At 56.6% G+C, this 13,377-nt stretch overlaps 1 protein-coding gene across 4 annotated transcripts in view; it reads left to right on the top strand.

The window, feature by feature from the left end:
• The first annotated feature begins 501 nt into the window (after positions 1–501).
• Positions 502–13,377, top strand: part of PLCG1 (phospholipase C gamma 1) — a 48,898-nt gene continuing 36,022 nt past the window's right edge. For all 4 annotated transcript variants that reach the window (XM_037402853.1, XM_037402851.1, XM_037402852.1 and 1 more), the window contains exon 1: positions 502–769. In XM_037402853.1, the coding sequence (XP_037258750.1) occupies positions 568–769 (202 nt within the window). In that variant the 5' untranslated portion in view covers positions 502–567. The remainder of the gene's footprint in view (positions 770–13,377) is intronic.

Raw genomic sequence — 13,377 nt, 5'->3', positions numbered from 1 at the left:
CCTGGGGGATGCAGCACCCCGCGGCACGTGTTGCACACCCAGGGCCCCATGTAGATGCTCCTGTGGGGTGCCAGGGCCCTGTGGTGGGGGCTGCGGGGTGTGTGGCACATTGTGGCCCTGCGTGTGCCACGCTTCTGGGGCGCAGGGGACCCCGGTACCCCAGGTGCGTGCTGTGGGATGCAGGGCACCCCTACTGCCCCCGGTTTATGGTGTGGGGTGCAGGGGACCCCCCGTGCCGCCGGCGTGCTGCGGGGCGCGCAGCACCGGGCCCCCACGCCAGGGCCTCCCGCAGCCCCCCGGCGCTGCCCCTTCCCCCCACTCCCCCCCACCCCCACCCTGCGGCGGGGGCGCGCTGGCCCCCCACGGGCGGCTGAGCGCGGGGGGCGGTGCCCGGGCGGGGGGCGGCGCCCGGGCGGGGGGCGGGGTGTCCCTGCCCACGCCCCGCCCCCTTCCTCGCTCCTCCCCCGCCCCCCCTCCCCGGGCCGGCGGGCGGGATGGGGCGCGGCGGGCGGCGCTGAGCGGCGGCGGCGCTCCGGGCGCTCCCGCTCCCCTTTGTTCGCGGCGCTGATGGCGGCCGGGCCGGGCAGCGGCCCCGGGGCGCCCAGCGAGGCGGAGGCAGCCCACCTCTGCCGCAGCCTGGAGGTGGGCACCGTCATGACTCTCTTTTACTCCAAAAAGTCGCAGCGACCCGAGCGGAAAACTTTCCAGGTGAAGCTGGAGACGCGGCAGGTCACCTGGAGCCGCGGCTCTGAGAAGATCGAGGGAGCGGGTGAGTGCGGGGGGGCACCGTGAAACCCGGCCGGGAAGGGGGAGAAAAGGGCTCCGGGTCCCTCGGGGCGATGGGTGCGGGGCGGCCCCGGTCGGAGCCGTCCCGGGGAGCCGCCGTTCGCCGGCTGGGAAAGCGGCGTGAGGCTCGGTGGGGAGGAGGAAGAAGGGGAAAAAAAATAAAAAATAAAAAAAAAAATCCCGACCTCCCTGCGACCGGCATCTCCCCGCGCAGCAGCTCGGGATGGCGGAGGTGGGGTCCGGGTTCCCTGCGCGGTGGGTGAGCGGGGGATGCGGGGATGCGCGGGCCGGGTACCGCCATGGCCCCCCGCTGTGCGCATCCCTCCCCGGCACCCAACTTACCCCGGGACGAGCCGGCGCCCCTTCCCGGGCGGTACCTTGGGCCGCAGCACCGAAAAGCCGTAAGGAGCCTCGGCAGGAGGCAGGAGTAGTGTGAGCCCTTTTGGGGTTGCGTCTCGGCGCAACAGATGAGGTGAAACGGAAAGGGCAAAAAGCAGAAAAAACAACCTAAAATATGGTGATGCAGCTCCCTCCTCTCCTGCCCTTTCCGCGGTGATGGCGGAGGGTCAGCGCGGCTCCTGCCTTCGGTTTCCCGCGTGTGATGTGGAGCTGGAGCATGAGGAGGGCAGGGGAAAAGATGCATAAGAACCGTGAGCGTAAAACCACCCTCACCACGGGTGGGAAGGGGGAGAGAGCAGGGGGCCCCGCGCTGGGAAACTTTTCACCTCGGTGTTGGTTTCCCAGGTCACTGCTGTTTCTCTTAAATTACCTTTCCCACTCCCACGCGTGAGGACGGTGTCTCTGTTGCGATGCTGGAGGCGAGGGAGAGGGGACACGCACGAAGGCGATGTGATTCAGGTCCTGACGCTGGCCTTCCCCACCGCTGAGGGATGCGACTGGGCGCAGCGAGGCTGTGGAGGGTTTGTCATCTCCTGACGAGTCCCGCTGGCCCAAGGCAGAAAAGTTGGATGCTGTTAGTATTGCCGGGGGCTCAGGTGAAGGAAGGAGGTGGAGATGATGGTCACGTCTCTGTGGCAGAACCACAAAATGCTGGTGCTTCTAGTTTGGGCTTTGGTTTGCCTTAAGGTCCTTGGAGTCCTCCAGCTTCTGCCCAGCAGCATCTTGGGCAGATCTGGAAGGAGCCTCGGGCTCCGTTACCATCACTGGGACGTGGAGCTCCCCCACCCCTTCTCAGGGTGGCCTCCAGGTGTGTTGAGGCACCGGGAGAGGGAGGAGAGTACAGTGCTCCATTGACCCTGGGTTTAAGTTGTTTGTAAACCAAGGCAAAGCGCCCACTTGTTCTGCCGGTGAGGCACTGGTCTCTGGCAGCATCTACAGACCACGTGGGTCCATGGCCCACGGTGGGACAGAGGCCCGCGTTGATGTTTACACGGGTCATCGTTCCTGTGGGCAGACCTAAGCACGTGCTGCAGGCCTTGCAAGGCTGGGACCTTGACTTCAAGGAAATTTAGAGAACTTCTAACTCCTGTAACAAAACTGCGGTGGTAACGATGATGATGATGATGTCCTGTGCTGTGCTGACAGCCAAGAGCAGATCACTAAAAGCAGAGAGTGTGTCCCAGGGGCTGAGATGAACAGGTTAAAAATGTAGTAAAATCCACAGGTTTCTAGCAAAAAAGCAAGCGTTAGGGAGCCGGGGACAGCCAGTTCCCTCATGTTCCGTGAAGCATCACAGTGGAAAATTACTTGGGGCTTCTCGGCTCCGCTGCAGGCGAGTTGGCCAGCTGGTGGCCATGGGCGCTTGGTTCTCTGGCACATGCCTCCCAACACCCGTGCCATTCCTGCTGCGCGTGCATCCCGCCTGAGGGGCAGGACGGGCCGTGCTGGGAAGAGAGGACATCAGCCTGAAGAGATGCCGTGTCTTCAGCCCCATCTCTGACGCCACATGCTTTCCCCATGGCCTCCTCTCTGCACCTGAGCATCTCACCCTGTCCTCAGTCCCCTCCTGTGGTGTCACCCAGCACCCTGAGCAGCATCCATCCTCTCACCCCTCTTCCTTGGCAGGGCTGAGAAGCAGAGCTTTGCTTTAACGCTTCCTGGACAGAGGCATGGGAGCTCCAGGTGGAAATAGTGGCTTGTGTACACAAATGGTGACTGAGTATCGAGGCAGGCAAGGCAAAGCCACGCGATCCTCGGCCAGCAATACTGGGTTGTTGGCCAGCTTCCCTATTTTTATCTGGATGTGCTTTCTGGGCGGAAAAAGGATGCCTGGGAAAACCCAGGTGTGTGACAGCTCCACTTCACATGGCAAATACATTGATGTATTCTCCTCCTGGCTCATCCTCTCCCCTTGATGACCAGCTTTTACTGGCACAGCGTTCACATGGCCGTAGTGGGAACCAGAGGGGGAAGTGGTACAGAGTCGAGATAATCGCTGTTAGCGCAGGGTATTTTTAACCATGAGCAATGGCTGACCCAGTTCTCCCCACGAAGACAAGCCGTGCTGGTGTGGGGAGCAGGAGGTGGGGGCTGTCAGGAAGGCTGGGGTTTGCTTTTTGTGGCGGTGCCGGTTTGGCCCTGACTTGCAGCGTGAGTATGAGCAGAGGAGAGCAGCTGTCAGGGAGTGAGGTGTTCCTTCACAGGGAACAGCATCTCTGCCGGATGACGTCTGGGGGTCTGCAGGTCGACTGTTGTGTTCATGGGTTGGTAATGAATGTTCTTCTGTTTCTTGAGATATGGAGACCAGCAAGGAGCTTCAGAACCCCCTGGGCACAAGTTGGTTCTCTCAGTAGGAATGATCCTGGGGCTTTATCCATTTCAGAGCAGATGGGTATCCACAGTATATCACATACACAGGTCTGGGACTCGGGGCACGTCTGTGTAGGTGGCCATATCTTGGAGAGGTGTCTGTCTCCACGATCACCCCAGCATGGAGGAACTGTGCTCCTTTCTCTGCGCCTGGTGGGTTTTGCAGAAACAAGATGTGTACTTGGCCCAGGGAGGCGTGGGCAGTGCTGGGGGACCTGGCTCCGTTACTGACCCCGCTGGGAAGAGCACAGCCCCCGTGGCTGCGGCTCGGGGAGCCTCCTGCTGCGTGGAGGCAGTGCACCAGGGGACAGAGGGACAGAGGTCAGCTCCAGGTGGCCTTAGGCATGGGGCTAAAGCTGTGATGTGCTGGCAGGAGAGGGCTTCTGGGCAGTCACAGTCACTGTTCCTTGGTGTGGTGCTGCTCATTTCAGAGCTTCGTTGTGGTTGTGGGTGGTGTTGTGGAGCTGCTGCCTCCGCGGGGTCTGTGGGCGCTTGCCTGTCTGTACTTCTGATCTCCTCTGAACTCTGGGCGCTTGCAATAGGCAACCGGTCGTTTGCCTTCACCTTCATGAAAAGCCACGATTTGGTGGTGCTTGGCTTTCTGGTGTGTGCGGACCTGGAGCTGATGGAGAGCAGAGCCGGAGCAGGTTTCAGGTCACCCTGCCGCTGGAGGGGAGCGTGCCTGGAGGGAAGTCCAGGGAAGCCCCCGTCCTCCGTGCCAGCAGCGTGCTGTCGGTCCGACAGCTTCTCCCCGACCGAACGGGTGTGCACCTGCCAGCTCCGCTGGCCACGCTGCTTGTGCTTGGAGGCGATGAGACATCTTTTATTTCAAATTACCTATTGAAGTGAGTGGGATCTCAGCTGGCCTCTGGAAGGAGCTTTCGGGACCTAAGGACAATGCCCTTAGTGTTGAACAGCATCTTTAACAGTGGTGGGACCAAACTGGAGGGATGCTGGCTGGGGACCAGGTGCTGCTGGGTGAGTTGGGTGGCATCGCCATACACGCCACAGGTGTACGGGCAACCAGCCAGCCGTGCTGGCCACCAAATGCCCAGCCTTGCCTCCCACCCATGAGCAGGAGGTGCTGGAGTCGTGGTATGTTGGTGCCGAGGGGAGGGGGGAACCCTTGCTGGTGTGACAGCCCCTCCTCTTCGTCGTCCCCTTGCTCTGCGACCCTTGTGTAGTGCTTTGTGAGCGTCGTATAAAGAGTGACCTTGTGTGTGAATTGTCAGCGTGTGTCCCCCCGCTCCTCCCCTCCGTGAGCGGCTCTGACTCAGCAGCGGGCAGAGCGGGGGCTCCAGCCAGCTGGGCTCCCAGATGAAGAACCTCTTCTGTTGGAAAGGACCCATCTCCTGCTCTTTGTTCTGCTCTTCAGCTCGCTCCAGAGCGCCCTGGCTCTCCACGAGCAGGATCAGCCGAGGAGTGGGGAGGAGGGGGCAAAGCCTTTCGCTTTGACAAGCGGCCACCTCCTTCTCCTGTACTACTTCAAAACTGAAACTGTGCAAAATGCAATCCTGGTTTCTGGGAAAAAAAGAAAAAAACAGTAAAAAAAAAAAAGTGGTTTTTTTTCCCAGTTAATATTTGTTTTTATCCAAAGGGGTTTCAGCCAGCACTAATTACCAGTGCATTGCTTTCTTGCTAATCAACTCTGCAGAGGGCCTGGCTGTTATGATGGGAAGAACTCTAATAATTTTCTATTCTTTTTGTTAATCACCCAAAGCAAAATAGAACTAATCCCTGGAGTCCGTTGTCTTTTATGCATTTTTTTTAATACTTCCTGTGTTACGTAATTCTTTTTTTAATATAAAAGGGTCTTGCATTCATAACTTCACAGGCTGGGGGGTTATAGGCCAGTTTCTAATTAATCTGTTTGCCTTGAAACACGTCAGAAAATTCAGAGAGTTTGCTCAGAGACCAAGATGAAAATTTGTAGCAGATGTTTGTTTCATAGGGGAGAGAGAGGGGGGGGAAACACCTTGGAAAAGCCCTGGTTCCATTCTTGCTTTCAGTGAATTCAGCTCGGTCCTGTGGAGGTGGAGAAAAGATGTTGCCTGCGTAAAAGAAAAGGCAGGAACTGTAAAATAATAATACCAACTGACTTTGAAGGGTGGCTTGGACTCGCCTGATCCTTTCCAACTACCTGCCCCTTTCGTTAGTCCACCAAGGCACAGTTGTTTGGGTATTTGTTATTTTATTTTTCTGAGGCTATCTGAATAAGCTGAGGGGCTTGGAGCTCTTGAGAAGCGAGCAAGCCAGAAACAGCTTTCAAGGATAAACAAACTTCAGAGTCTGATCCTCTCAGGGTGCAGGACGGTTCCTGCACTGGCGGGTCCCCCTGCACCACTGCCCCACGGTGCAGGATGCGGCCCCTTGCAGGGGCAGGCAGGGGAGCTCGCTCCCGAGGTGCCGGGAGCTGGGGGCTGCAGGAATTGCTGGTGTGGGAGGGCGAGAACATGGCTTGTGACCGTCATAATGGTTAAATCTTCCCCTGCTGAAGCTCTCTTGTGGGAGTTTCTTGAGCAAAGGTGGTTTTTTTGTGTCGTTACCGGTCCCCTTCCTGCTTATCAGGATATTTGTGTGAATCTGGGGGAAGCGAACGAGCTCTGCTTTGCCTTCACCTCCAAATCAAAACAGCCTTTTTCCCTCACTTTACATCTCTTCGTCATCTCCTTCCTCTTCTCAGTAGCATCTTCCAGGAGGAACAGGTTAGAAGATCACTCCTCATGCAGTAGTAGGATACGTCACAAATTACCCCTTCCCTTGGCATCTCAAAAGCTTCTCTGCGACCCAGAGAGCAGCTGGAGGTTACCCAGCTGGGAGACCAGCTCCACCGTGGCACCCGCACCCATCTTGTCCATCCATCTGGTTCCTTCATTTGCCAGGCAGCCACATGGAAGGTATTGGCTTATGGGCTTTAAGCCCAATGATTAAAACGTGCTGGAGAGGTTTTGCATAGTGTCAGACTGATTACTTCTCACCTAGCCAAGGGCCTGAGCGCTCCAGGATTTTCAGGGCAGAAGCGATGTGGCTTGGCTTTCTCCCTGCCTGCAGGCAGCCGTGTTGGCTGGACACCATGTGTGGTGAGAGGAGCATCTGAGTAAGCTGGATATGAACATCTGGCTTTGCAGAGGAGCACCTCGCGTGCTCGGTGCCGTCACCTCCCATCTCTGCCAGCAGTTTTGTCGTGGGATTCTGTACAGGGCTTTTAACGTGCCCCATCTCCAAGCTGAGCTGCAGTTGCCCAACCCAACTGCGATCTTTTGATTTCTCTTTGGTTTAGTTCCCCTGCCCACGTGGCAGGGGTGGTCCTCCTTATCGGCTAAGCGTTTGCTCAGCTCTGTTATCTAATCACAGTGGTGCGCACCGTGAGCATCCCAAAGATGTGCCGAGCATCTCGAAGATGTGCCGGCTGTTAGCGATGCCCATCGCTTGTCCCTGCATGAGCGGGCGTGTGACCTTCTGCGTGTCTTGCAGATTGCAGATGGAGGAAAAGAGGTTTGCCTGCAGGCTCATCAGGGGTCTTGGGAGGAGTTGGTGCTGAAGTCCCTGTCCCCAAGCAGTGCTAAGGTCCCCATCTCCAAGGGAGCAGTGCTAAGGTCCCAGTCTCCAAGCGTTGCATGTGGTAGAGCAGGCTTGACCACCGAGTTGCCCCAGAGGTGCGGGCTTCATTTAATTTTTGTGATCCTGGGAACTCGGGCATTGCTCTTTGGCTGGGACCTTCCCCTCCAGAGAGCGTTGGGACCGTTCTGTCACTTGCAGTGGTGTCACTTGGGTCGCTTCCCGCTGAGGTGGGCAGCCTGGCTGGGATGTAAAGCTTGCCAATGCTTGGGATGGAGCAGGAGCTCTCAAAGCACAGTGTTCAGCTGGGACTGCCTTACAGTTCTGGCTACATCACACAAGCTTCTGCTTGTGTCCTGCCCTGACCAGCTGCAGCAGCTCAGCCCATGGATGGTAACTTTGGGAGCTGCTGGAAGCAGAGCACATTTGACTGTGTGTCCATCTCCTCTCTCTCTGCCAAAGTGGGATCCTGCTGGGGTCGGCGTTGCAAACGGTTTGTGCTGAGCATCTCATCCAGGCCATGGAACCAGCTGGCAGGAGCTGTGAGACTTCTTCCAGATCAGCCCACCACCAAGCACGCTGATGGCCGGTCCCACATGGCTGTGGGAACACAGCAGGACCACCCCCTTGGTGGGCTGCAGTTCCTTAGATGAAGGGGCCAACAGCAGTAGTCCCTGCTTAATGGCCAGTCAGCCGAAAGCTGGGCTGGTGGTTTGGGTTCAGAGGTGACGGTGCTGTGGGTGGTCTGGCTGGGGCTGCAGCAAGCCCCCGGTGCTGTGTCCCCATTCCTGAACTGCGGGGACAGTAGGAGCTGGTGGGAAGCACACGATGGGGGGTGTGGGGAGTGCAGGAAGAGCTTGCAGCTTGTGGTGAGGGGGTGTGGGGCTTCGATCACAGGAACCCCGTGCAGCTTGGAGTTTATACCATTGGCTGAACCTTGTTATAGAATGAAAGGAAATGTCTGAAGTCAGTGGAGGAGACTTTTTCTTTTCTAGTGTGCTCTGAGGTTTAAGGGCAGAAGAAATCAGAAATCACTGGGGCTTAAATTTTGAAGTCCTTACAATGATTTTGAAAAGTGAATCCCCACATCCTCCCTTCTTCCCCTTGGTCAAACACGCTTGGAGAGCAGGTGGTAGGAGATGGTGCTGAAATAGAGCAACTGGAAGGATAGCCGTCTAGAGGAGGACAAAAGAAAAAAAGATTTGTGTGTTCAACAGACACCTGCAGCTGTATGGAGAAAATGATTTCGTATCTGACAGCCAGGGATGCTCACAGAAACCTCTGGCTGTCCCAGCAAACACCTACCTGTGAGGCTTGTTGGCTCACTTGGTCGTGGTGTTTGCTACGGCTGGTGCTCTCCTGCCACTATCGTGTTTTGAGATCTGTTTAATATCTAGAACATCCTCCGCACAGTGACTGTACCCTGCCGTGCACGGGGGTGGGTGGGTGATCTCATGGCTTTTCCTCCGCTCTGACGTCCCTGCTTATCTGTTCCACCGAGTGCGATTTCTCCACCAGAGGTGTTACATCGGGCAGTGGCAGGAGGGACCCAGGCCGGGGAGAGCCCTTGGGAAGGGGACACGGTGCCAACGGCCATTCCCAGAGGGACTCTGCAGCGCTGGAGGAAGTTTTCCTTCGAAAGGTTTTTAATCTTCAAGTTGTGAGGATTTTTGTGTTGCACAAAGAGCTGGTTTTCATGCTTTTTGACATCGATTCAAATTCAGATTTCCTTATTTCTAAGAACTGTCTGCCTTTCTGAAGATCCCGTGGCACTTGGAGCTGCAGGCAGGGCTGTCTGCCTCTGCCCGATGGCTGTGCCAGGCTCATCACTCCTGTCCCAACTCTGGGCACCTTACTGACTCTTGATATATCCCTGTCACATATCAAACACCTTGATATATCAGATGGTGGGAGGACACATGATTGTGGAGCGCCCCGAGCACGCAAAAGCCAAGGGCTGGTATCTCTAGCAGAAGGTGGCAACTCTAGATCTGGAGGAGTCAGCAGATCTTTACGACACTGACAGCCCATACTCTGAAAGTCTCTGTGACTTTCAAACAGCTTTTCAGCTCTGTCTCTGCTGCCTGTGTGGTCTGGTGGCTCTTCAGCTCAGCCTGCAGCTGGGGGTGCTGAACTGGGCTAGCTGGAGAGCCATGGAAAGCCTTCCAGAACCTGGAATGGACCTCTCCCTTGCTCTCCTCTGCAGCTCCTACCTTCTGTTTGAAAACATTTGTGGTCCTGAGGTTTTAGTCCGTCGTGTCTTCTTGTGCTGCTAATAGTGTCCCAATGCACTCCTGGCTGTCGACAGGCAAACCCGCATCGCTGTTTTAAAATTGTCCTGGCGAAGGTTGTGGTCCAGCATGTGAGCTTCCATGAGCGGGATGCTGGGCTGAGCTGACTTTGTCTGCTGGCCTTGAGGATGAAATGGCTAACAGATGCGGCAGAAGGGGCAGGACCGAGCCTTACGGGTTGTTTTTTCTCCCCAACCCATTACAAACGCATTTATGTTCTTTTTCTTGGAATGTGACTTTTGTTTTTTTTTTTTGCTTTCCTGCCTTGACATATGAAATCATCAGGGCCGGAGCTGTGCTGCCTGGTGGTTGCAGCTCAGCCTCTCTGCTCACCCCCAGCCTTTACCCATGCAGGGATGCGCGTGGGACTGCTGCCTTCCCCCAGATGTGGTTGCTCCTGCCTTCCCCCAGATGTGGTTGCTCCTGCCTTCCCCCAGATGTGGTTGCTCCTGCCTTCCCCCAGATGTGGTTGCTCCTGCCTTCCCCCAGATGTGGTTGCTCCTGTGGCCCTTGGGGGAGTGACCCGCGGGGTGAATTGTCCTCAGGGACTGTGGTTGCCTTTTCCCTCTAGCTTCAAAACCCATCACCCAGGAGCCGGACGTGCAGTTGCTGTGCTGCAGTCCATCCCGCTGTGCTGCAGGGATCGTGGCACCTGGAGGGGTGGGTGTGGGGGGCAGCACGCAGTGATGCTGTGGCTGCTCTGCTGCAGTGTGCTGCTCCCCATCTCGGCTGGAGCTCCCCTGATGTGCTCCGCACTGTGCCTTGCTTCTTTCCTCCAGGGCTTGTGCTGTGCAGGGCCCCATCCTGCTCCATTTGAGCATCCATCTGCGCTAGGGCCAGACCGGCCAGGCTTGGAAATGAGTGTCACCGAGAGGGGATGTCAGGGAAGGCTGTCGCAGCAGGCTGTGCCCCACGGGGACGCTGGGTAGAGCAGCTGCTTGAAAGTCTTTTTCCTGTTTACTTGCTCCCAGAAGTGCCGGGTGATGTGGTGGTTAAAGGACATCCCTCCTGTGTGTGCCGGGGCGTCCTTCATCCCTCCTCCTCACCCTCTTTAGGGGATGTTTCCACACCTGCAGTCCCAGCCTGTAAGCCCTGTCAGATAATGGGTGGGGGTGGCTGTGGACCACGCTCAGCAGTGTTGGGAGCACACGAAGTCCAAGAGGACTTTAACCCCCTTGGCACCCTGCCCTGTAAATCTGCGCCCGATAAATCTGCTTTCCAGCTGGCGGAGGGGTGGGTTGAGGGCTGGCTCGGTTTGTTTGCTGAGCATTCGGGCACTGCCTGGCATGGTTCTTCTTGGCATGAGCGAAGGGCAAGGCTCTCGTGCTGCTGGGCTGCACCAGAGCAGAAGCAGAGAGCCTGCTGCCTCGCCTGCCTGAGCTGCTGTGCTCAGGTGCTTCTGCCAGCACCCAACCCATAGGCATTGCTCCTCCATCCTCTGGTTCCTCTGGCCAGGATCCCAGGGTACCTGGGGTATCCCACTCTCCTTGGAGCCTTGTCCTGCTCACAGCTAGCCAGCGCCCAGCCCTCCTTGACTTCAGAGGACCAAAAAGTTGTCCTGAGTCCCAGAGCAGACCCAGAGGCTTGCTGGGCAGTGGGGAGCTGGCTCTGCTGGGACACAGCTGGGCTCTACATCCCAGCAAAGCAGCAGAAAGTATTTTTTCTTTTCTTTTTTTTTTCTCCCCCCCACCTCCTCGGTGTCTCGTATATCATTTAATGCTTTGTGTCAGCCTGTTCTCAAGGTCTTGCTGCTGGCTGGAGTCCTTGCTGCTGGCCCCTGTGCCTTCCCAGCAGCTCAGGCTCTGGGGCATGTTATGAAAAGGCTGAGGGATGAGGGCATGACATTTTGGAGCGTTGACACATCGGGTTTGGTATGAACTGTGGAGCAGGTCAGTGTGCATGCAGGAGGTCTCCAGTTCTGGGGACCAAATACATCCCAGGTGAGATCATTAAGAAAAAGCCAAACTCAAGCCGTAGAGGGTCCTGGTGTGAAGACCATATCCAAGAGCTCCTGCTCTTCCCATGTAAACTGAAGATAATGTCTCCTGCTAGGGAGGTGTGTGGCTTAGATAGTATCTGCTCAGTGCCTGAGATCTTTAGCTGGATGGTGCTGTAAGAAGGTGCCGTTGGCTGGTTACCAACCATACTCTTGCTTGGCAACGGGAGGTGAAGCCAGCATCAGCAGTGGTCCCATCATGGCTGCTGCAGATAGAGCAAAACTGGTGAAGAGGAGGTTCGTTGTTTCCATCGTTAACCGCTTTGGGTCAGAGCAGGTTTGATTTCATCAGGTTTGATTTCAGCAGCAGCCGCGCTGCTGACGCTGCCTCTTTCTCTGGTTCATGGTGCGGTGAGTGGAAGGGACCCACATGGAGAGTCCGAGGGGAGGTGACATGAGGAGGTCCCAGCCACTCCCTGCATTATTGGTGGAGACGATGCAGCTCCCTGGGGCCTCTGCCACGGATAATGGCACACAGGAAGATCTAGGGGAGGGTGCACATCTGGAAATCACATCTGTGCTTCAGCAAATACTCAGTCCTTGCTGTCTCAAAACAGCTTTGGGGTTGAGCATGGTGGGGGCAGAGGTCAGGCTGCTGTGGTGACCTCGAATGGCTCAGCAGCAGGTGGGATCTTTACCCTGTTCTTCCCTTCCCAACTTCACCCTGACACTGGAGAGCTCAAGCCCTGGCTGGGACAGGAACGAGCCATCTCCCTGCTGCCCGCTGAATGTCCTGGCCAGCAGTCGCCTTTGCTGCTAAATCGCTGTCACGGAAACTTGATTACATTGTCTGGTGGGATGGATGAAAACTTGAGTCATGGCATCTGAGCGTCACTGGCATTTGCTGCCAGCGTGACAGATCTTTTCTGTCCTTTGGTTTTCACTCCCTGCCTTCGTGCCCTGTCCTGGGGACTCTTGTCTCCATTCGCTTTGTGATGGGGCATCACTCTCCAGACACGAAAGAGTCAAGAAGGTGCTTTTTTGTGCTGTTTTGTTTTAAGTGCAAAAATCCCCAAAGAGCTCCAAGGAGAGCTTGCTGCTGTTGGGCGCCCAGGTCCCCAGATCCACCTCTGCCAGGGCTTCCTCGTTGGCCCTGCCAGTCTCCTGGCTGTGAGCTGGTGAGCTGTGCCTTTGACTGCCTTGTGCACTCAGGAACTGCTGGATAGCCATGTCTGCCCTTCTTTTGTGCTTGTTTTTTGTCAGTCTGCTTGCTCCCATCCCTTTCCCCTTGCAGGCAGTGCTGGCATGGGTAGGAGTCCTCTAGCTGACAGAGTCTGGGGAGGTCAGTGACCCTGTAAGCTCACGGAGAGGGATGCAGAGATGTTGCACAGAAGTGCTCCCTGTTGGGCCCTTTGATGGGGATCACCTGCCCTGGGAGCAGCTTCTTTGAGTGTCTCCCCATTCTGTGCCGAGATGCAGCGCTGTGTTGGGTGCCCCATCGATCCATCCCTGCTCTCCGTGGTACCGCTCAGATCTCCTTACTGCTGCATGTCCGCCCTGGAGTGGGGGAGAGCGGGAGAGGCAGGCTGGAGGAGCTGTAGCTGTGCTCACAGATCCTCAGCTTCCCCCATCCTCCCTGTTTTACTGTGCTCCTCTAAGGTCATTACATTTCTTGCCCAGACAGGGCTGAGGGGGATGGAACCCTCAATGCCACGAAGGAAAAAAAGTCACCTTTGGGGGGTGGCTTGTGGAGCCATCCCTAGACAGACTGTCCAGAAGCACTGATGCTGAGCTTCCCCTTTCCATTTGAGTCAGTGGCAGTTTGTGCCTCTCAAACAGACCAGGCTGATGACTGAAGGGCAGCTTCGCTGGCTGCTGCTGGCATTATTTCATCTGGGGAAGGGACAGCGACTTCTTCAGAGCAGCGTCTGTGTGAGCAGAACCAGGGCTTTGCCTTAGCTGGAGCAGCTCTGTGGGTGTTCGGGGTGGAAACGTGCTCCCAGTCCTGTGTGGTGAAGGTGCAGCAAATCCATGGCT

The sequence above is a fragment of the Falco rusticolus genome, chromosome 10 (assembly GCF_015220075.1).
Source record: "Falco rusticolus isolate bFalRus1 chromosome 10, bFalRus1.pri, whole genome shotgun sequence".
Lineage (NCBI taxonomy): Eukaryota > Metazoa > Chordata > Aves > Falconiformes > Falconidae > Falco > Falco rusticolus.
Note: the sequence above shows the minus strand (reverse complement) of the source record. Positions and strands in the feature narration are given on the sequence as shown.